The sequence below is a fragment of the Chiloscyllium plagiosum genome, unplaced genomic scaffold, assembly GCF_037043375.1.
Source record: "Chiloscyllium plagiosum isolate Xiang-an unplaced genomic scaffold, Cpla_swu_hap1 HiC_scaffold_6, whole genome shotgun sequence".
NCBI classification, from domain to species: domain Eukaryota; kingdom Metazoa; phylum Chordata; class Chondrichthyes; order Orectolobiformes; family Hemiscylliidae; genus Chiloscyllium; species Chiloscyllium plagiosum.
The window spans coordinates 96,350,616-96,371,925 of NW_028270144.1; the positions used below are offsets into that span (position 1 = coordinate 96,350,616).

Sequence of the window (21,310 nt, forward strand, 5' to 3'; positions counted from 1 at the left end):
TTCCGATGTTGTGGCCATTTCAAATACAGGAATGGTTATTGCAGGTTCCGGGATTTAAATGTTTCAGTGAAAACAGAGAAAATGGTTAGTTAAGGACAGTATTACGGTTGAAGAAAGGACGTTTGAGGACTTATCTATTGAGGTAGTATGGGCTGAGATTAGAAACAGGAAAGGAAAGGTTACCGTGTTGGGAATTTTCTATAGGCCTCCAAATAGTTCCAGAGATGTAGAGGGTAGGATAGCAAAGATGATCTTCAATAGGAGCAAGAGTGACAGAGTAGTTGTTGTGGGGTCTTTAACTTTCCAAATATTGACTGGGAATATTGTAGTTCAAGTACTTTAGGTGGGTCAGTTTTTGTCCAATATATGCAGGAGGGTATCCTGCCTCAATATGTAGACAAGCCAACAAGGGGCGAGGCCTCATTAGATTTGGTACTGGGTAATGAACTTGGCCAAGTGTTAGATTTGGAGGAAGGTGATCACTTTGGGATAGTGACCACAATTCGGTTATGTTTACTTTAGTGATGGAAAGGGATGGGTATATACCACAGGGCAAGAGTTATAGCTGGGGGAAAGGCAATTACAATGCGAGTAGGCAAGATTTAGGATGTATAGGATGGGGAAGGAAACTGCAGGGGATCGGCACAATTTAAACATGGAACTTATTCAAGGACAAGCTACTGCGGATCCTTGATAAGTATGTTCCTGTCAGGCAGGGAGGAAGTTGTCGAGTGTGGGAGCCGTGGTTTACTAAGGAAGCTGAATCTCTTGTCAAGAGGAAGAAAAAGGCTTATGTTAGGATGAGATGTAATGGCTCAGTTAAGCACTTGAGAGTTACAGGTTAGCCAGGAAAGACCTAAAGAGAGAGCTAAGAAGAGCTAGGAGGGGACATAAGAAGCCATTGGCGGATAGGATCAAGGAAAACCCTAAGGCTTTCTTTAGCTATATCAGGAATAAAAGAATGATGAGAGTAAGATTAGGGCCAAGTTTTTTCCTGTCCGGGAGCAGCGGGAGACAGAGCGGAAGTGACGTTGGAGACCAGGAGGTTGCTGGGAAGGTAAGTGAACAGTATAAATATTTACCTTCGAAGCCCGCAGAACTTTTCCTGTCTGGAAGCAGTGGGAGACAGAGTGGAGGTGATATTGGCACCAGGAGGTGTATATTTGGGCAGCAGCTAAACCCGAGATAATACACGTGCAGTATCTCCCTCCTGCACCACCTCCCCCAACACACACACACCAACCAACCAGAAGAAAAGGACTCTGTAAGGTAAGGTCTTTTATTCTTTTCTTTCATGTATTTAAGTGCATTGTTTGGTTTTAGTTAGTTGATATAAAGCTAAGGCTTACAATGGCAGGGCACCTCAGACCCGTGGCATGTGCCTCTTGCTTGATGTGGGAGCTCAGGGACGTGACTGACATCCCTGACTCTTACACTTGCAAGAAGTGTGTCCAGCTGCAGTTCTTGTTTGATGACGGCTCTGGAGCTGCTGATGTACTCACTGTGGAGCATCCAGGATGCTGAAGAAGTCATGGATAGCATATTTAATGAACTGGTCACACTGCAGATTAGAATTGCTGAGGGAGACAGTGAATGGGTGACCAAAAGGCAGAGAAAGAGTAGGAAGGCAGTGCAGATGTCCCCTGCGGTCATCTCCCTCTAAAACAGGTATACTGTTTTGGATACTGTTGGGGCAGATGGCTCACCGGGGAAGGGCAGCAGTTGCCAGGATCATGGCACCGTGGCGGGCTCTGCTGTTCAGAAGGGCAAGAAAGACTCATAGGGCCATAGTCATTCTATTGTAAGGGGAGTAGATAGGCAGTTCTGTGGCCGAAAACGAGACTCCCGAATGGTATGTTGCCTCCCAAGTGCTCGGGTCAGGGATGTCACCAATCACCTGCAGAGCATTCTAAAAGGGGAGAGTGAACAGCCAGTTGTCTTGGTGCATATAAGCATCAATGCTATAAGTAAAAAATGAGATGAGGTCCTGACAGAATTCAGCGAGCTAGGAGAGAAGTTAAACAGGAGGACCTCAAAGGTAGTGATCTCAGGATTTCTACCAGTGCCACGTGCTAGCCAGGGCAGAAATGAAAGAATAGGCAGGATGAACACTTGGCTTGAGGGATGGTGTAGGAGGGAGGGGGTTCAGTTTTGAGGGAGATTGGGACCGATTTTGGGGAAGGTGGAACTATTACAAATTGGATAGTCTACACCTAAACTAGACTGGAACGAATATCCTTGGGGAAGTTATTTGCTGCTGCTGTTGGGGAGGGTTTAAACCAGTATGGCAGGGGCCTGAGAACCAGAAGAGAAGACTAGTAGACAATGAGGTGGAAACTAGAAACTGTAAGGAACAGAATCATGAGGTTAGCATTACCAAGGGGAAGAATAGGCAGACAGCAGATGAACACAAAGAAATTGGTGGTATTAAGTGCATATGCTTTAATGCAAGGAGTAAAGTGGGTAAGGCAGATGAACTTAGGGCTTGGATTGATGCCTGGGAGTATGACGTTATTGCGATCACAAAGACTTGGTTGAAAGAAGGGCATGATTGGCAACTAAATGGTCCAGTATATTGATACTTCAGACAGGACAGAGAGGGAAGTAAAAGGGGCGGAGAAGTTGCATTATTGGTCGGGGATGATATCACGGCTGTGCTAAAGGAGGACACTATGGAGGGCTTGAGCAGTAAAGCATTATGGGTAGAGCTGAGAGTTAAGAAGGGTGCAGTTGCATTGTTGGGGCTGTATTACTGGCTTCCCAACAGTGAGCATGAGGTAAAAGAACAAATAGGTAAATAGATTATGGAAAGATGTAGAGGCAACAGGGTGGTGGTTTTGGGAGATTTTAGTTTTCCCAATACTGACTGGGATACACTTAGAGTCAGAGGTCTGGATGGGGCAGAATTTGTAAGGAGCATCCAGCAAAATTTTCTAGAGCAGTATGCCAATAGTCCAACTAGGGAAGGGGCCATATTGGACCTGGTGTTGGGGAATGAGCCAGGCCAGGTGGTAGAAGTTGCAGTGGGCGATTTCTTTATGAATAGTGACCACAATTCTATAAGGTAGACAAAGATGAGAAGGGTCCTGAGGGAAGCGTACTAAGCTGAGTGAAGGCCAACTATATCAAAATTCAGCAGGAGCTGAGAAATGTGGATTAGACACAGCTATTTGAAGGGAATTCCACTTTAGATATGTGGGACGCTTTCAAAGATAAGTTGAAGATAGTGCAGAATAGTCATGTCCCTTTGAAAACAAGGGATAGGAAAGGCAAGATTCGTGAACTGTGGATGACAGGACAAATTGTGCGACTAGCTAAGAGGAAAAGAGAAGGATACATAAGGTCCAGGCAGCTACGAACAGAATGGGCCTTGGAGGAATATCAGGAGAGTAGGACCAACTTAAACGAGAATTCAAGCGGGTTAAAGGGGTCATGAAATAACTTTAGTGAGCAGAATTAAGGAGGATCCCAAGGACTTTTATTCATATATAAGAAGCAAGAGGGTAACTAGAGAAAGGATTGGTCCACTAAAGGACAAGGAAGGAAGGTTGTGTATCGAACCTGAGAAAATGGGTGAGATTCTCAATGATTACTTTGCATCAGTGTTCACTGAGGAGAGGGACATGATGAATGTTGAGATTAGAGATAGACGTTTGTTTACTCTGGGTCACATTGACATAAGGAGGGAGGATGCGTAGGGTAGGCTAAAGGATCCCCAGGAGCAGATGGGATCTATCTCAGGCTGCTGAGGGAGGTGAGAGAGGAGAGAGCTGGGGCCCTGACAGATATCTTTGTAGCATCCTTAAACATAGGTGAAGTGGCGGTGGACTGGAGAGTTGCTAATGTTGTCCACCGTTCAAGAAGGGTAGTAGGGATATTTCAGGTAACTACAGACCAGTGAGCCTGATGTCAGTGGTGGGAAAGTTGCTGGAGAAGGTACTGAGGGATAGGATCTATACATATTTGCAAAAGAATGGTCTTATCAGTAATAGGCAATATGATTTTGTGCAGGGGAGATCGTGCCTTACCAACTTAGTAGAGTTCTTTGAGGAAGTGACCAAGTTGATAGATGAAGGAAAGGCTGTAGATGTCATTTACATGGACTTTAATAAGGCGTTTGATAAGGTACCCCATGGTAAACTAACGGAGAAGGTGAAGTCACATGGTGTGCAGGGTGTTCTAGCTAAGTGGATAGAGAAGTGGTTGAACAACAGGAGACAGAGAGTTGTAGTTGAAGAGAGTTTCTCGAAATGGAGAAAGGTGACCAGTGGTGTTCCACAGGGATCAGTGCTGGGGCCACTGTTGTTTGTGATATACATAAATGATCTGGAAGAGGGCAGTGGTGGTCTGATCAGTAAGCTTGCAGATGACATGAAGATTGGTGGAGTAGCAGAAAGCATAGGGGACTATCAAGGAATACAGGAGAATATAGATAAACTGGAGAGTTGGGTGGAGAAGTAGCAGATGGAGTTCAATCCAGGCAAATGTGAGGTGATGCATTTTGGGAAGTCTAATTCTAGAGTGAATTATATAGTGAAAGGAAGAGCCTTGGGAAAAGTTGATGAGCAGAGAGATCTGGGAGTTCAGGTCTATTGTACTCTGAAGCGGCTGCACAGGTGGATAGAGTGGTCAAGAAGGCATATGGTTTGCTTGCCTTCATTGGATGGGGTATTGACTATAAGAGCTGGCAGGTAATGTTAAAGTTGTACAAGATTTTGGTTCGGCCGCATTTAGAACACTGTGTACAGTCCTGGTCGCCACATTACCAAAGGGATGTGGACCCTTTGGAGAGGGTGCAGAGAAAGTTTATGAGGATGTTGCCTGGTAGGTGCTAACTATGAAGAGAGATTTTCATTAGAAAAAAAGAGATTGAGGGGGGACCTGATTGAGGTCTACAAACTCATGAAGGGTATAGACAGGGTGGATAAAGATAAGCTTTCTCCCAGGGTGAGGGATTCAATAACGAAAGGTCACGTGTTCAAGGTGAGAGGAGAAAGGTTTAAGGGGGATACACACAGAAAGTACTTTAACACAGAGAATGGTAGGTGCCTGGAATGTGTTGCCTGCAGAGATAGTAGAGGCAGGCACAGTAAATTCATTTAAGGTGCATCTGGACAGATGCATGAGTTGCTGGGGAGCATAGGGATACAGATCCTTAGGAATTGGGTGATAGGTTTAGACAGTGGATTTGGATCAGCACAGGCTTGGAGGGCCGAAGGGCCTGCTCCTGGGCTGTAAAGTTTCTTTGTTCTTTAATCAAGCATATTAGTGGGAAGTTGTGCGTGGAGACAGATGAGATAGGGGAAGCGTAAATGAATACTTTTCATCAGTATTCATACAAGAAAAAGACAATTTGATTCGAGGAAAATACTGAGATACAGACTATTAGACTAGATGGGATTGAGGTGCATAAGGAAGAGGTGTTAGCAATTCTGGAAAGTGTCCCCTGGGCCAGATGGGTATAATCCTAGGATTCTCTGGGAAGCCAGGGAAGAGATTGCTGAGTCTTTGGCTTTGATCGTTATGTCGTCATTGTCTACAGGAACAGTGCCAGAAGAGAATAGCAAATGTTGTTCCCTTGTTCAAGAAGGGGATTAGAAACAACCCTGGAAATTATAGACCTGTAAGCCTTACTTTGGTTGTGGGTAATGTGTTGGAAAGGGTTATGAGAGATAGGATTTATAATTATCTCAAGAGAAATAAGTTGATTAGGGATAGTCAACACAGTTTTGTGAAGTGTAGGTCGTGCCTCACAAACCTTATTGATTTCTTTGAGAAGGTGACCAGACAGGTGGATGAGGGTAAAGCAGTTGACATGGTGTATATGGATTTCAGTAAAGCGTTTGATAAGGTTCTCATGGTAGGCTATTGTACAAAATATGGAGGCATGGGAATTAGGGTGATTTAGTGGTCTGGATCAGAAATCGGCTAGCTGAAAGAAGACAGAGGGTGGTGGTTGATGGGAAATATTCATCCTGGAGTTTAGTTACTAGTGAGGTACTACAAGGATCTGTTTCACGTCCTCTGTTGTTTGTCATTTTAATAAACGACCTGGATGAGGGCAGAGAAGGATGGATTAGTGAATTTGTGGATGACACTAAGGTCACTACAGTTCTGGATAGTGACAAAGGATTTGTAGGTTACAGAGAGACATAAATAAACTGCAGAGCTGGCCTGAGAGGTGGCAAATGAAGTTTAATGTGGAAAAGTGTGAGGTGATTCACTTTGGAAGGAGTAACAGGAATGCAGAGTACTGAGCTAATGGTAAGATTCTTGGTAGTGTAGATGAGCAGAGAGATATTGGTATTTAGGTACATAGATCCTTGAATGTTGCCACTCAGGTTGATAAGGTTGTTAAGAAAGTATACAGTGTGTTAGCTTTTTTCGGTAGAGGGATTGAATTTCGGAACCACGAGGTCATGCTACAGCTGTACAAAACTCTGGTGCAGCCACATTCAGAGTATTGTGTACAGTTCTGGTCACCACATTTTGGAAGGGTTTGGAAGCTTTGGAAAGGATTCAGAGGAGATTTACTAGGATGTTGCCTGGTGTGGAGGGAAGGTCTTTACGAGGAAAGGCTGAGGGACTTGAGGCTGTTTTCATTAGAGAGAAGAAGGTTGAGAGATGACTTAATGGAGGCATATAAGATAATCAGAGGGTTAGATAGGTTGGACAGTGAGAGCCTTTTTTCCTCAGATGGCAATGACTAGCACAAGGGGACATAGATTTAAATTGAGGGGTGATAGATATAGGACAGATGTCAGAGGTAGTTTCTTTACTTAGAGAGAAATAGGAGCATGGAATTGAGTGCCTGAACAGTAGTAGACTCACCAACTTTAAGGACATTTAAATGGTCATTGGAAAAGGCATATGGTTGAGAATGGAATAGTGTAGGTTAAATGTGCTTCAGCTTGGTTCCACAGATTGGCGCAACAACGAGGGCCGAAGGGCCTGTACTGTGCTGAAATGTTCTATGGTTTCTATGTTCTAAAAGAACTCAATCTTCTATCCATTATCACAGTGCTTTCTATGGGATATGCTGAGTATGAATTAGCTCCCAAGTTTTTACATTGCAAAAGTATCTCTTGAGTTTTATGTACTTATAGGTGACCAATGGCCATGATCTTTCACCAAACATTCAAATTAGTAGCAGAAATAGGCTACCCCACTTCCCAAGCTTGTTCTGTCATTCAACAAGCTCATGCTGATCTGATTACTCCACATTCCCAACACCTCTGCCAAATTTTCACCTTCTTGATTATCAAAAATCTAGCTCCCTTTACCTCAAAAATGTTCAAAGACATTACATCCACTGCCTTTTGATGAAGTGTGTTCTAAAGACTTAAAATGACAGTGAGAAAAAAAAACCTCAACTCTGTCTTCAATGGACAACCGTTTTTTTGAAACATTGCTCTCTAGTTTTACGTTCTCCCACAAGAAAAAACATTCTTTCCACATCCACCCTCAGGGTCTTATGTGTTTCAATTAAATCACTTCACTTTTTTAACCTCCAGTGGATACAAGCATAGCTTATTCAACCTTTCCTCATAAGACAACTCACTAATTCCTAGTATTAGTCTGATAAAAACCTCCTTGAACTGCATTCATTGCATTTTATATCCTTCCTTAAGTAAGTAAACCAATACTATACACAGTATTCTCAGTGTGTTCTCATCAGTGTATGCAATACTTAATAATATTCTATTACCTTTCCTAATTAATTGCTCAATTTGCACGCTAATCTTTTACATTTCATACATGAGAACATCCAAAGCCCTCTGCACCAAAGCATTCTGACATTTCTCACCATTTAGGTAATAAGTTGTCTACAACTAAAATGGACAACCTCACACTTATCCATATTGAGCTCTGCCAGTTAAATTTTGGCCCATTCACCTAAACTATCCATATTCATTTGGAAATTTTTTCTTTCTTCATTTTAACTTAATTACATCCCTATTTTTGAGTCATCTGCAAATTTGACTTTATCTTTGCATCTAAGTCATTAATATAAAGTGCAAATATTTGAGGCCCAAGAACTGAACCCTGTGGCACTCCACTGGTTATGGCTTGCCATCTAGAAAACGATCTAATTATACCAACTCTCTGCTTTCTGTTGGTTAGGCAATCCTCTGTCCAAGATAAAATATCATCTTACCTTGTGTATTAACCTTCTGGGTGGCACTTTATCAAATGCTTTCTGGAAGTCCAGAATGTCAACAGAACCCTCATTATCCATTTTACTCATTACATCTCCAAAGAACTCTAGCAAATTAGTCAAACAAGATTTACCCTTCTTAAAACCAACAATAGTTTACATTTTGATTTTCCATATGTTTTATTACTACTTCCTTAATAATGGATTTCAACAGTTTCCCAATGACAGATATTAAGTTAATTGGTCCATAGTTTCCTACATTCTGCCTCCCTCCTTTTTGAAATAGGGTGTGACATTAACATTTTTCTAATCCACTGAAACCTTTCCAGAATCCAGAGAATTTTGTAACATTATAACCAAAGCATCCATTATATCTGCTGCTCGTTGCTTTAAGGCCTTTGGATGAACGCCAACAGGCCAGGGGTACTTACCTGTCTTTAACCCAACTTGTTCTTTTTCCATGGGGTTGGCAATTGTACTAAGTTCCTCCTTTTCTATAACCTCTGCACAACCTGTTAACTATTGGGATGGGTTCAATATTGTCCGCCAGGAAAATTGAGGCAAAATACTGATTTAATGACTGCCATTTCTATGTTTCCTATTATTAACTCTCAAACTTAGTGGCTAAAGGATCGCTTAGCGAATCTCTTCCTTTTTAGATATTTTGGAAGCTTTTGCTTTCCATTTTTATTTGTTATGCTTGTTTTCAGCAATTTATTAGGAAGGCAAATGGAATGCTGGTATTTACTGCAAGGGAAATGCAATATAAGAGGAGAGAACTTATACCATAGCCATACAGAGCCTTGGTGAGGCAATGTCTGTAGTAATGTGGACAGTTTTATTCCCCTTTTACAAAAAGAATGATATAATTGTTTCAGATGTAATGCAAAAAAGGCTCATTGGACACATTCCTGGGATGAAGGTTGTATCTTACACAAAAAAATTGGGCCTTTCACAGACTCTCAGAATCATTCAGAAGTTCCAACAAGTGTTGTTATGCCAAACTGGCAAAAGGGATTGTTTTCACGGTAGTTATCAGACAAAGCTGATGACGTTGGTTTTCTGCATCAACAAACACAGATTGTGGAGATTTGAAGAGAAAGGAATACAGAGGGCTCCTTACTGTTGCAAATCTTTTCAATTAAGCTAAAGTTGAATGAAAGGGAATTGTTTAAAAAAAATGGAGCATTCGCCCAGGTCAGGAGGGAGAATGATAATGTCAAAGTCAGAAGGAGCTTAGGACTTTAAACACAACACCATATTTCTAATGAGGGTGCAATGCAATGTATAAATATCATGTCGGGTTTTAAGGTGTGTTATGAAGTTAGTGAGTGGTTTTGCCTGTTAAGTTGTCTGTTAAGTAATATTTAGTTGATGTTGATTTTAATATGTTTGTACAGTAACAGTTTTAAAATGTGGAATGTTATCAAGCAATACCCGGGAAATTCATCACTTTTAAAAGTTATTTGTATCTATGGGATGATTACAGTTGACAATTTGATAATACTGAAGCCAAAATAAACAATGTTAAGATCTCTCTGTTGTCAGGTAACAAGCACTATTTACAAAGCTTAAGGCACTCAACCTATTAATTTCCTAGAGTCATAATATTATGTACAACAAAATTGATTCGAGGGAGTTGATTAACAATAAATTAGGTAAATTATTGACAATAATAGTACCCTTTTTTCTTGAGAACATTGTATAGTTATTTTTCTTCAGATTTTGTAGTTTTTGGGTGCTTCAGTCTGATGTAGTTCATTGAAATAATGTCTTGATGCAGTTCTGTCAGTGGGTGTTGGGATGATTGCAAAACACAGAAGAAAAATATCTACACAACGTTTTCAAGACAAACGGGTACCCAATAAACACAATCCGCTGATTCCTCAGAAACAAACTAAACAAGCAGACACAATGCAACCAAAGACTATATCCACATTACCTTACATCAAAGACCTCTGAAATGACTTCCCGACTACTCAGACCCCTTGGCATCATGGTAGCCCACAAACCGACTAACACACTTAACAGCGACTAATGAAACTAAACGATCCATTAGATACTGCCAGTAAAACTAACTTACTTTACAAGATATCATGCAAGAACTGTAAAGAACACTACACCAGACAAACTAGCAGGAAACTTGCCACTGGGATACATGAACATCAGCTGGCCACCAAAAGACACAATCCACTATCACTAGTTTGTATATACAGACACCACTTTGACTGGGACAATACACACATCCTAGGACAGGTGAAACAAAGACACTCATGAGAATTCTTAGAGGCATGGCATTCTAACCAGAACTCCATCAATAAACATATCGATTTAGATCTTATCTTCCTTCCCTTGGAAAAAAGAACCAGAAATGGCATCACCAACCTTAGGAAATCAAGACCTATAAATAGAGAGACAGGACATATCACCAGCGCTTCTCTGGAGACTCCCACTGATGATGTTATCCACTATGGTGATGAAACATCTGAAAACAAACCTTCAAGCTCAGCGAACTAACTTACATACTTAACGTGTATATTTGGGCAAATGGTAGAGCATAAAACCATATTAGGAATGCTGAACAGATCTGCATTACCAACCATATGTTATTCACAAGGAACTTGATTTCAGAGAGGGAAGTTACTTCAAAGATTCTACTGTGCTTTTAAGAGAGAGAGTAAGTGAGCAAGGACTGACTGAAAGCACAGAGTGTGTTGAACAAGGTCAAAACTAAACACTTGGCTGAAACAAATAGATGGAGTTTTGTTGCCATGGAACAAACAAAGCCAAATTCAAATTTGGCCAATCAGTTTAAATTATGCCCCAGAAACCAAAATCAAATCGAATTTGAATTTAGCGTTTTAATTAAATCAAACCAATGAAATTATCTGATATTTTGATGTATAGAACCGGACATTTTGAACAGTTAGGGAGTGAACTGCCAATAACACCAACAAATATGAACTGCAAGCCGAAGAGCTCTCTGAAAGGTACTTGTCCGTAAGAAATATGTGCAGCAGAAGATCGAAGCTGACCCAGAAACATTGACAAAAGAGACTCAACAAAGCTGACTTTTTTTTTGAAATGTGATTTTTTTTTGTAAATCTTATTCGGGTTTTATTTTAATCAGACCAATATTGTAGAGTGGGAGATAAAAGATAGGTTTAAGAGAAAGGAGTTGTAAGTAGTGGTTCTAATGTTCTCTGTTGGACTTAAAGAATAAAATTGTTAATTATTACTTTAAGTAATGATCTCTGGGATAGTTCTTTGCCCCTTGAAATTTAACCAGTGAGCTTCTCTGTGTGCCAGGTTTAAATTAGCAGAGGGGCTTACCCTGTGTCGTAACACAAATGTTGTAACATAAAAACTATGTTAGGAATGCTGAACAGGTCTGCATTACCACGTTATTCACAAATAACTTGGTTTCAGTGAGGGAAATTACTTCAGTCCGACAAAATAGCAAGTACAGACTGCAATCCATTAAGTTTTCACAAAAATACCACCTTCAAAGATCCTACAGTAGGGTGTTACTCTTTAGATTTATTTGCAAGTTAATGCCATTGGCAATAAAGGCATTTAACAGTGTCAGAACATATAGGTATCCTTATAAAACATTTACTGTCATCAGGCTGTAAAATGAAAACATTCTTATATTTTAAAAACAATAATACCGGACTTCTTATTAATCAAAATTTTTGTCTTGAGAGAGATGATTGTATTTCTATTTGCTGTCCATTTTAGAGCAAATTTGGTACATCACACAATTTCCCAAACTAAGTGAAAGAGTAATTTGATCTTTTAGACATGGAGTCATAGAGCTCTGAAACACACCCTTCGGTCCAACTCGTCCATGCCCAACAAATTTCCACAACTAAACTAGTCCCACTTGCTTGTTTTTGAAACTTATCCCTCTAAATCTTTCCTATGCATGTACCTATCCAAACAGCTTTTAAATTCTATACTGTACCTGCATCTAACATTTCCTCTGGCACTTCATTCCACATATGAAATACCTGTTGTGTGAAAATGTTGTCCCTCCAATTACTTTTAAATCTTTCTCCTCTCATCTTAAAACATATGCCCCCTAGTTTAGAACTCCCCCAGCCTAGGAAAAAGACCTTTGCTATTCACTTATCTATGCCCCTCATGATCTTATAAACCTCTATATGGTCATCCCTCAACCTCTTATGCTCTAGTGAAAGAAGTCCCAGCCAATCCAGCCTTTCTTAATAACTCAAACCCTTCAGTCCTGGTAAATATCCTGGGAAATGTTTTCTAAACTTGCGCCAATTCAATAAAATCTTTCTTATAGCAGAACTACCAGAACTGTTCATCATACTCCAAAAATGGCCTCAGTAATGTGCTGCACAACCTCAACATGACATCCCAAATTCAAACTCAATGGTCTCAGCAATGAAGGCAAGCATGTTAAGACTTTCTTAACCTCCCTGTCTACCTGTGACACAACTTTCAATGAACTCTGTCTATCAACCCTAGGTCTTTCTGCCAACAACACTACCCAGGATGTAACAATTAACTCTAAAAGTCCTGCCCTTGTTTGTCTTACCAACACGCAATACCTCACATTTATCCAAATTAAATTCCATGTGCCAAATTGACCAAGATCCCTTTGTAATCTTAGATAACTTTCTTCATTGTTGACCAATTTTGATGTCATCTGCAAACTTACTAATCATGCCTCTTAAATTGTCATCTAAATTGTTTATATAAATGACAAACAGAAGTGGACCCAGCATGAATCCTTGCAAAACATGGCTGGTCACAGGTCTCCTGCCTGAAAAACAACCTTCCATCACCACCCTCTGTCTCACCTGTCAAGCCAATTTTAGATCCAATTGGGCAAGCTCTCCCTGAATCCCATATGATCTAACTTTACTAATCAATATACCAGATGGAACCTTGTCACAGGCTTTTCTAAAGTCCATGTCGACAAACACTCTGCCAACAGCAGTCTTTTAAGTTATGTCCTCAAAAAGCTCAATCAATTTTGTGACCCACAATATCCTATGCACAAAGCCATGCTGGCCTTCCCTAATCAGTCTTTGTCCCTCCAAATATATGTAACTCCTATCTGGCAGCATCCTTTCCAACAACGTACCCACTGCTGTTGTCAGACTCACCAGTCTATAGTTCTCAGGCTTCTTCTCAAAGCCTTTCTTAAATACAGGTGAAATAACTCCAAACTCCAATATCCAGTCACCAAGTCACCCTTTACTTACACATGGAGAGTCCTTGACAGTGATCCAGCTCCCTCAGAGCCAGCACATAGGCTGAACGGGATGTCTGACACCCCTGTTCATATCTGTCAGCAGGGCTTCCTGTTTGGACCAGATTAACAGCTCAAGCAGGGAACTCACATTCTCAAAAACCCATTTGGCTGGCCTCCTTACTATCACTATATCCCTCCTCCTCTGAATCCTAGGACACAGGTCCTTTTCTTTGCAGCTCCTTCCTGGGTATTTTAGCACCTGGCCAGGTTTGTTTGCCAGCTCCTCCAACTCTGCCTCAGATATGGGCAGCGTGTAATGCACAGTACCTCACCTCTTGTGCCCAGTTTTGGAAGATATTCATACGCTTCTTTAGATGGCAAAGGCATTGAGGTGGTGACATCAGCTATGTTCATCTCAGATTCTGAAGTATCTTCAACGCTCGATGGAGAAGGAGAATCCACAGATTCCAGAACAGTCAGAAAGACAGTTGAGGAGCCAGACACATTTTGCTCCCACCCTGTTTGTGAGTTTGCACCTTTAAGATGCTCCATATGCTTGTTCAAGACCATCTTTCACCCATCTGAACTTTATAATATCACTGGATCTGACCTTGTGTTGACCATGCTTCTTACCATGCAGGGCCATTCCCATGTTTCCCACTCGAACACTTTGTCTCCTGAAGTAAAATATCTCTCTCGCTTAGCGAAGTCTTGCGTCTGGTATTGGCATTCCTGATGCCATTTCGTTCTCCCTGCTGAGGACCGGAAAAATAAGATTTAACCTGGGCTTCTCCCCATTAGCAACATGGCTGGAGTTATCACAGTAGTTGCATGACAGATGATCCTATAATCCAAAAGGAAATACCAACTAGTTTGGTGTCTAGTGAAGCAGTAGGCTGTTTCTTTAAGCCTTTTTTGATGTTTGGACTGCTCTTACTACCAGACCATTGCTTGACGGATGATATTGTCCTTATATGATGAATATCATTCGACTTTAGGAAATACACAAATTCCCTGCTGGCAAATGATGGCCTGTTATCTGTGACCAACACTTCTGGGCATCCAAGTATTGCCCAGAAGTTTTTCAACTATCGTCCCTGATGTTTGATGAATGAACTCTATGCACGTCCAGTCAGTTTGAGTGGGCATCCACAATGACTAAGAACATTGAGCCAATGAAAGAACCTGCATAGCAATGTGTAACCAAGTCCAGGGTTTATGCTATCTCCATGAATGTGAGGGAGCTGCTGGTGGTTATCTCTGGATGAGCTGACCGCTGCCCTTGAGTCTTTAGGAAAGAATAAAACTCCAAGAAGTGATGGCTTATCGGCCAAGTTGTGATTGGCCAGGACCTGCTGGAGGTGTATAACAGTATGCTTCTGGCATGTAGCACATGCAAATCCATGAGGAAAAATATCATCACCCTCATCTGCAACCTTAAGGGGGAGAAGTAGGAAATTAGAAACTGGTAACCAATTTCACTGTTGAATGCAGACTACAAAGTCCCATCTAAGGTCATTGCCAACTGGGTCAGGTCTACTCTGGGATCTGTGATTCACCCCAAACAAACTTGGGCTTTACCAGTCAGGAAGATCTCTGAGAGTCAAATCCCTCGAACTCAGCACCGCCTTCCTAACCTGCAATCTTCTTCCTGACCTCTCCACCCCCACCCCACTCCGGCCTATAACCCTCACCTTAACCTCCTTCCACCTATCGCATTTCCAACGCCCCTCCCCCAAGTCCCTCCTCCCTACCTTTTATCTTAGCCTGATGGACACACTTTCCTCATTCCTGAAGAAGGGCTTATGCCCGAAACGTCGATTCTCCTGTTCCTTGGATGCTGCCTGACCTGCTGCGCTTTTACAGCAACACATTTTCTGATCAGATCTGGAGTCAAGCAGGGCTTTCCACTTTCTCTTGCCTTGTTTGTGTGTCATATAGAGCCTTTGCTGAGTCCACCAGGAAGGATGCGAGCCTGAAAGGGTTGACTATTCCAGGCAGCAGAGGCCTGCAGGTCAAAGCCTCCCTCTACATGGATGACATGGCTGTTTTTTCTGCTTGGATCCATTGTCAGTGTGCAGACTCATGAGCATTTGTGACGAGCTTGAACTGGCCTTGGGAGCCAAAGTAAATTGAGGCAAGAGTGAGGCCATGATTTTTGGGAACTGGACCAACTGATTCATTATCTCCTTCTCCATCAGGACAGATTACCTGAAGGTACTGGGAATATGGTTCAGAAGTGCAGGGGTGTACACAAAACCTTGGGAGGACACCATCACCAAAGTGAAGCAGAAACTGAGCTTTTGAGAGCACCACTCTTTTCTACTGTGGGTAAAACCCTGGTCATCATTACTGAGGCACTCTGTTGTTATACGTGGTGCAAATCTGGCCTATTCCCAAACCTGCACTGTTGCAGTCACCTGAGCCATCTTCCACTTCATCTGGAGATCTAAGATTAACCATGTCTGCAGGGACACTGTGTAGGAAGCTCTGGATAAGGGTGGTTAGGAACATACCCAATACTGCTCTCATCCTGATGGCTACCTTTGTGTGTGGCTATCTCTAGCTATGCATAAACCCTCAGTATGCAAACACTAGTCTCACTTCATATGGAGATTTCACCTTTCCCAATGTTGTGAAAGATGGGACTGCCATCATAGCCGCAGAACACTCCAAGTAGCTGGACCATTCTGTATTACCTGTCCTTCATGGAGAAATTGCAAAGGAAAATACCTATGACCATAAGTTCATCAGGAAGTGGTCAGCACGTAGCTGACTCTAGACCCTACTGGAAAAGGGGAGGATGGATCCTGTTGGTTTGTTCCCTGAGCAGACTGTCAAAGTCATTTGTCGGAATGTCTCATTGCTAAAACTTTCGAACAAGCATCAAGACATCACTTGGCTGGTGGTAAGAAGGGAACTATCACTGAGATTCTTCATGTACACCCAAACTCTCTGCACCACCACACACCGCCCTTGAAGCAGCTGCTGAGGCTAGAGGGTGTCACACACCTCCTGCTGGTAAGTGCCTTTGCAAAGGAATTCTGGAGAAAGATGCAATGCTTTTTGTCGAGGTTTATCCCAAGCTGTTCAGTCACGCAAGACTCTGTGCTCCACAGGCTGTCCCCCAGGGGGCACAGTCAAGCAAACGTCAGTTGTACCTGGTGGATTATCAATTCGGTGAAAGATGCTCTTTGTTCTGCCCGAAACATGTCGATCTTCCTGAGCAAGGAGTTGACCTCAACTGATTGTTGCAAACTGGCACATTCCAAGGTTCAGGACTTCATGCTCAGGGATACAGTTATCGGACCCCAGTAACTGAACAGACCCCCGGTGCCTCAAACATATGTAAATATAGTCATGTCAAGTAAGAAATTACTTTGGGTTGTTTGCTGGTTAGAGTCAAAAACCAATAGTTTGTTGATTTCTTCATATGCCACTGTACAGAACTGAACTAGTTTAGGGAGTAGGTAGGCATATATAGATATAATTTGGAGATGCCGGTGTTGGACTGGGGTCCTGCCATGTACAAGGTGGGAGGTGTCCCCACGCATAATGGTGGTATCTATGTCCACATTCTGACACGTCTTGCAGTGCCTACTGTGACAGGGTTGTATGGGTGGAAGCTGGAGAAGTGTAGCATTGTGAGGTTGTCTGTGGGTTTGCAGTAGGATGTGGTGTTGAGGTGTCCATCCTTGATGGAGATGTATGTGTCTAAGAATGAGACAGATAGTCGAGAGTAGTCCATGGTGAGTTTGATGGTGGGATGTCACTGTGTAGTTTTATCAGTGACTCCTCGCCATGGGTCCAGAGGAAGAAAATGTCGTCAATGTACCTGGTGTACAATGTTGGTTGGAGATCCTGCAGAGAGAAGAAGTCTTGTTCGAACCTGTGCATAAAAATGTTGGCATATTAGGGTGCAAATTTGGTCCCCATGGCTGTTCAATGTGTCTGGATGAAGAACTGGTTGTCAAAGGTGAAGACGTTGTGATCAAGGATAAAGCGGATGAGTTGTGGGATGGCGAGGAGTCACTGACAAAACTACACAGTGACATCAACAAGTTTCATCCCACCATCAAACTCACCATGGACTACTCTCGACTACCTGTCTCATTCTTGGACACATGCGTCTCCATCAAGGATGGACACCTCAGCACCACACTCTACCACAAACCCACAGACAACCTCACAATGCTACACTTCTCCAGCTTCCACCCAAAACATATTAAAACAGCCATCCCCTATGGACAAGCCCCACGCGTGCACTGCATCTGCTCAGGTGAGGAGGAACGTGACGGACTCCTTGAAGTACTTAGGGATGCCCTTACAAGAACGGGGTACGATGCCCAACTCATCGACCGCCAGTTCCGACATGCCACAGCAAGGAACCATAAAGACCTCCTCAGGAGACAGACACGTGCTGCTACCGACAAGGTACCCTTCATTGTTCAGTATTTCCCAGGAGCTGAAAAACTGCGCCATGTTCTTCGTGACCTGCAACACATTATCAATGAGGATGAGCACCTCACCAAGACCTTCCCCACACCTCCACTACTTGCCATTAAACAACCGCCAAACCTCAAACAGATCACTGTTCGTAGCAAGCTGCCCGGCTCTCAGGACAACACCATACAACCCTGTCATGGTAGGCACTGCAAGACGTGTCAGATTGTGGACATAGATACCAGCATTACGCATGGGGACACCTCCCACGTTGTACATGGCAGGTACTCATGTGACTCAGCCAATGTTGTCTACCTTATACTTTGCAGGCAAGGATACCCGGAGGCATGGTACATTGGGGAAACCGAGCAAAGGCTACGACAACGGATGAATGGGCACCGCACAACAATCAACAGACAGGAGGGTTCCCTCCCAGTTGGGAAACACTTCAGCGGTCCAGGAAATTTGACCTCGGACCTTCGGGTGACCATCCTCCAAGGCAGACTTCGGGACAGGCAGCAGCAAAAAGTGGCCGAGCAGAGACTGATACCTAAGTTCGGTACCCATGGGGAGGGCCTCAACCGGGACCTTGGGTTCATGTCACATTACAGGTGACCACCATTTCACTATACACACACACACACACAGATACTCCTACACACACACACAGGCACTCCTATACTCATATACACACGGACACACATATACACAGACGCGCACACAGACACCCACACACACCCTTACAGACACACACACTCCCACACTCACACATTAACCCCCTCACAGATTTAAGACACTCTGCACTCACTACACACACATACACTTTCTCACACTCACATCCCCCAACCCAGACAGACACACACACACACAGACAGACAAAGACCCACATGCACACATATATTTTGTGGGGTGAATTTCTACTTGCAGGGTTACATTGTACTTTGCTCAAAAACTGCATGCATTCATGTAAAACTCCGTTATCTCACTTTTTAGATTAGAATTAATCTAAACATCATGGCATAGACAGAGAACACAGGGGGCTAACACCTTCAACATATTGTCTAGCTATCACCATTGTTAACAGCTAACCTGAGAATGCAACTTTAAAAAAAAAAGGTTTTGTGAAAGAAGTGAAACTGTCATAGTATTCTAACAGATGAAAGGCTTAACAGACAATCAATTTTTCAATGTATAATTTCAGTTACATCACACTGTAAATTTTTGCTATAAATTCTGTGTTAGGATTGAGCCCTCCACTACCACCTGATGAAGGAGCGATGCTCTAAAAGATAGTGTGCTTCCAATTAAACCTGTTGGACTCTTACCTGGTGTTGCATGATTTTTAACTTTATATAGATATAGGTATATTTTTGAAATTAAAGGCTGCAGGTGGTAATTTTTGTCCTTGTTGACACTCTGTACTCAGCACCACCATTGTGGCTATGTCTGCATCTAATCTTGGTCACCAGACATAACTTCTCACCAACATCTTCATTTTCGAAATCCCTGGACGACCCTGGTGTGGTTCATCCAGTTTTGGGCTGCAACCTTTGCTCAGGACAATCACTCTTGCTGTCCGTAATAAGAACTTTGATCTGGCCTCTCTGGGTGCAAAGAGTTTCAGTTCTGGATGTGATGGCATTTGGTTTCCTCCATCACCACCAGCTGTTTCAGTTTTACCAGGACCAAATTGTTCTGCATCTAAAGTCTGATATTGTCAGCTGTGACTGGAAGTATGTCCAGAAAGATTGAAACTATTACAGACTCTTGCAGTGGCAGTACCACTGGTGGTGTATCTGCCAGTGGGAGGCAGCTCAATGCATCTGTACTTGTTTTATAGCCTCCTGGATGGTATTCCAACTTGTAATTTTAAGCATTTAGCAATAGTGCCCACTGTTGAACTGAGCCTGAAGTTATGTGGCACTGCCTTGTCCTCTTTAAGTAGACCTAGCGGGGGTATGTGGTCTGTTATCATCACAAATTTATGTCCATAAAGGTATTGGTGGAACCTCTTGACTCCAAATATGACTGTCAAACCTTCCTTCTCTATCTGGGTGTACTAGCCAAAGTCCTGGATGCATTCGCTATTAGACGTTCCTCTCCACTGAGCCACCTAGGAGCTAATACTACCCCAATGCCATATGGGGAGGCATCGCATTTCAAATCTCGACCTCACTTACGATCATAGTGTACTAATACCTTCGAGGATGATAGCTGTTTCTTCACTTCCCTGAAAGCTATAGCTTGGCAACATGACCATTTCCAAGGGTGACCCTTTTGTAAAAGTTGGTACAAAGGTGCCAGGATGGAGGCTGGGTTTTGTATGAACTTTCCACAATAATTCACCAGCCCAAGGAAAGACCTAAGCTCTGGTACAGGTGTGGGAGCTGAGGCACCCGGTGTAACCAAGTCTTGTCAATTCTGTAGCCCAAGTACGTCACTTGGGGTGCCTGAAACACACATTTTTCCTTCTAACATATACGCCTGCCTGGGAGAAATGTATAAGGACTGTGTCCAAATTCTCTAAGTGCTCCTTATTGGTCTTCCCTGCTTTTAACATGTCATCTAGATAAATGGCAAATTAGGGTAGACCTTGTAAAATGTTCTCCATCACCTGTTGAAAAATTGCAAAGGCTGGTGACACACAAATATATTGTAGTCTTGCATATTAGTATAAACCTTTATGGGCATTAATTGAGGCATACTTCTGGGAATCCTCATCTAACCACAATTGCAAGTACTCCTGGTTCATGTCCAGCTTGGTGAAGGACAGCATCTCCCTTCCAACTTTGCATATAAACCCTCTAGACCAAAGATTGGGCATTTATCTAATTACAAAAAGCAGTTTACCATTATTTTAAAATCCCCACAAAGGTGATCCGACCCGTTGGGCTTCACAGTTGGTACAATCGGTACTAACCATTCTGCAAACTGGACTGGTTTGATGATTCCTTTGCTTTCCAACCTTTACATCAGCCAGTAAAGCAAATAGCACTGGGCAGGCTTTACAAATTCAAGCAAGTAAGATGGCCTTGGCTCCTTTGATCGTCCATAGACCTTCCTGGAAAACTTCTGAGTATTTAATTAGGACTTCATTCAGGCTGCTACTTTATAATAGGAAAATATTGAGCCAATGAGGGTGAATCTGTCTCAACCAAGATTGGGCCTGATCCTTTTAATACAGTCAGTGGGAACTGAACCAGCTGTTTCTCATAGGAGACCAGAACTGAAGTTGTACCCTTAATCTGTGAAGGTTCACTGGTATAGGTTCTCAATCCAGTCAAGGTCTTAACCAAACTTAAGGACTGGAGTCCAGAATGAATTTTGTTAAAGACTTGTTCTGCAATCACTGAACGGCAATGCCAACTTCAATCTCAATTCGGACCAGGTGCCCTTTAACCAGATATTTATTTTGATTGGTTCTGATTTGGAAGTTGCTGAACACCGTAACTGTTCTAAACCTGATGTAGGTGGACCTT

General features: G+C 42.5%; 1 protein-coding gene across 1 annotated transcript; it reads left to right on the plus strand.

Moving 5' to 3' along the window:
- Nucleotides 1-17,414: 17,414 nt before the first annotated feature.
- Nucleotides 17,415-18,446, plus strand: LOC148149816 (uncharacterized). The gene has a single exon (XM_087988555.1). The coding sequence runs from the start codon at nucleotides 17,475-17,477 to the stop codon at nucleotides 18,444-18,446; it is 972 nt and encodes a 323-aa protein (XP_087844681.1). The 5' UTR covers nucleotides 17,415-17,474.
- Nucleotides 18,447-21,310: the final 2,864 nt, after the last annotated feature.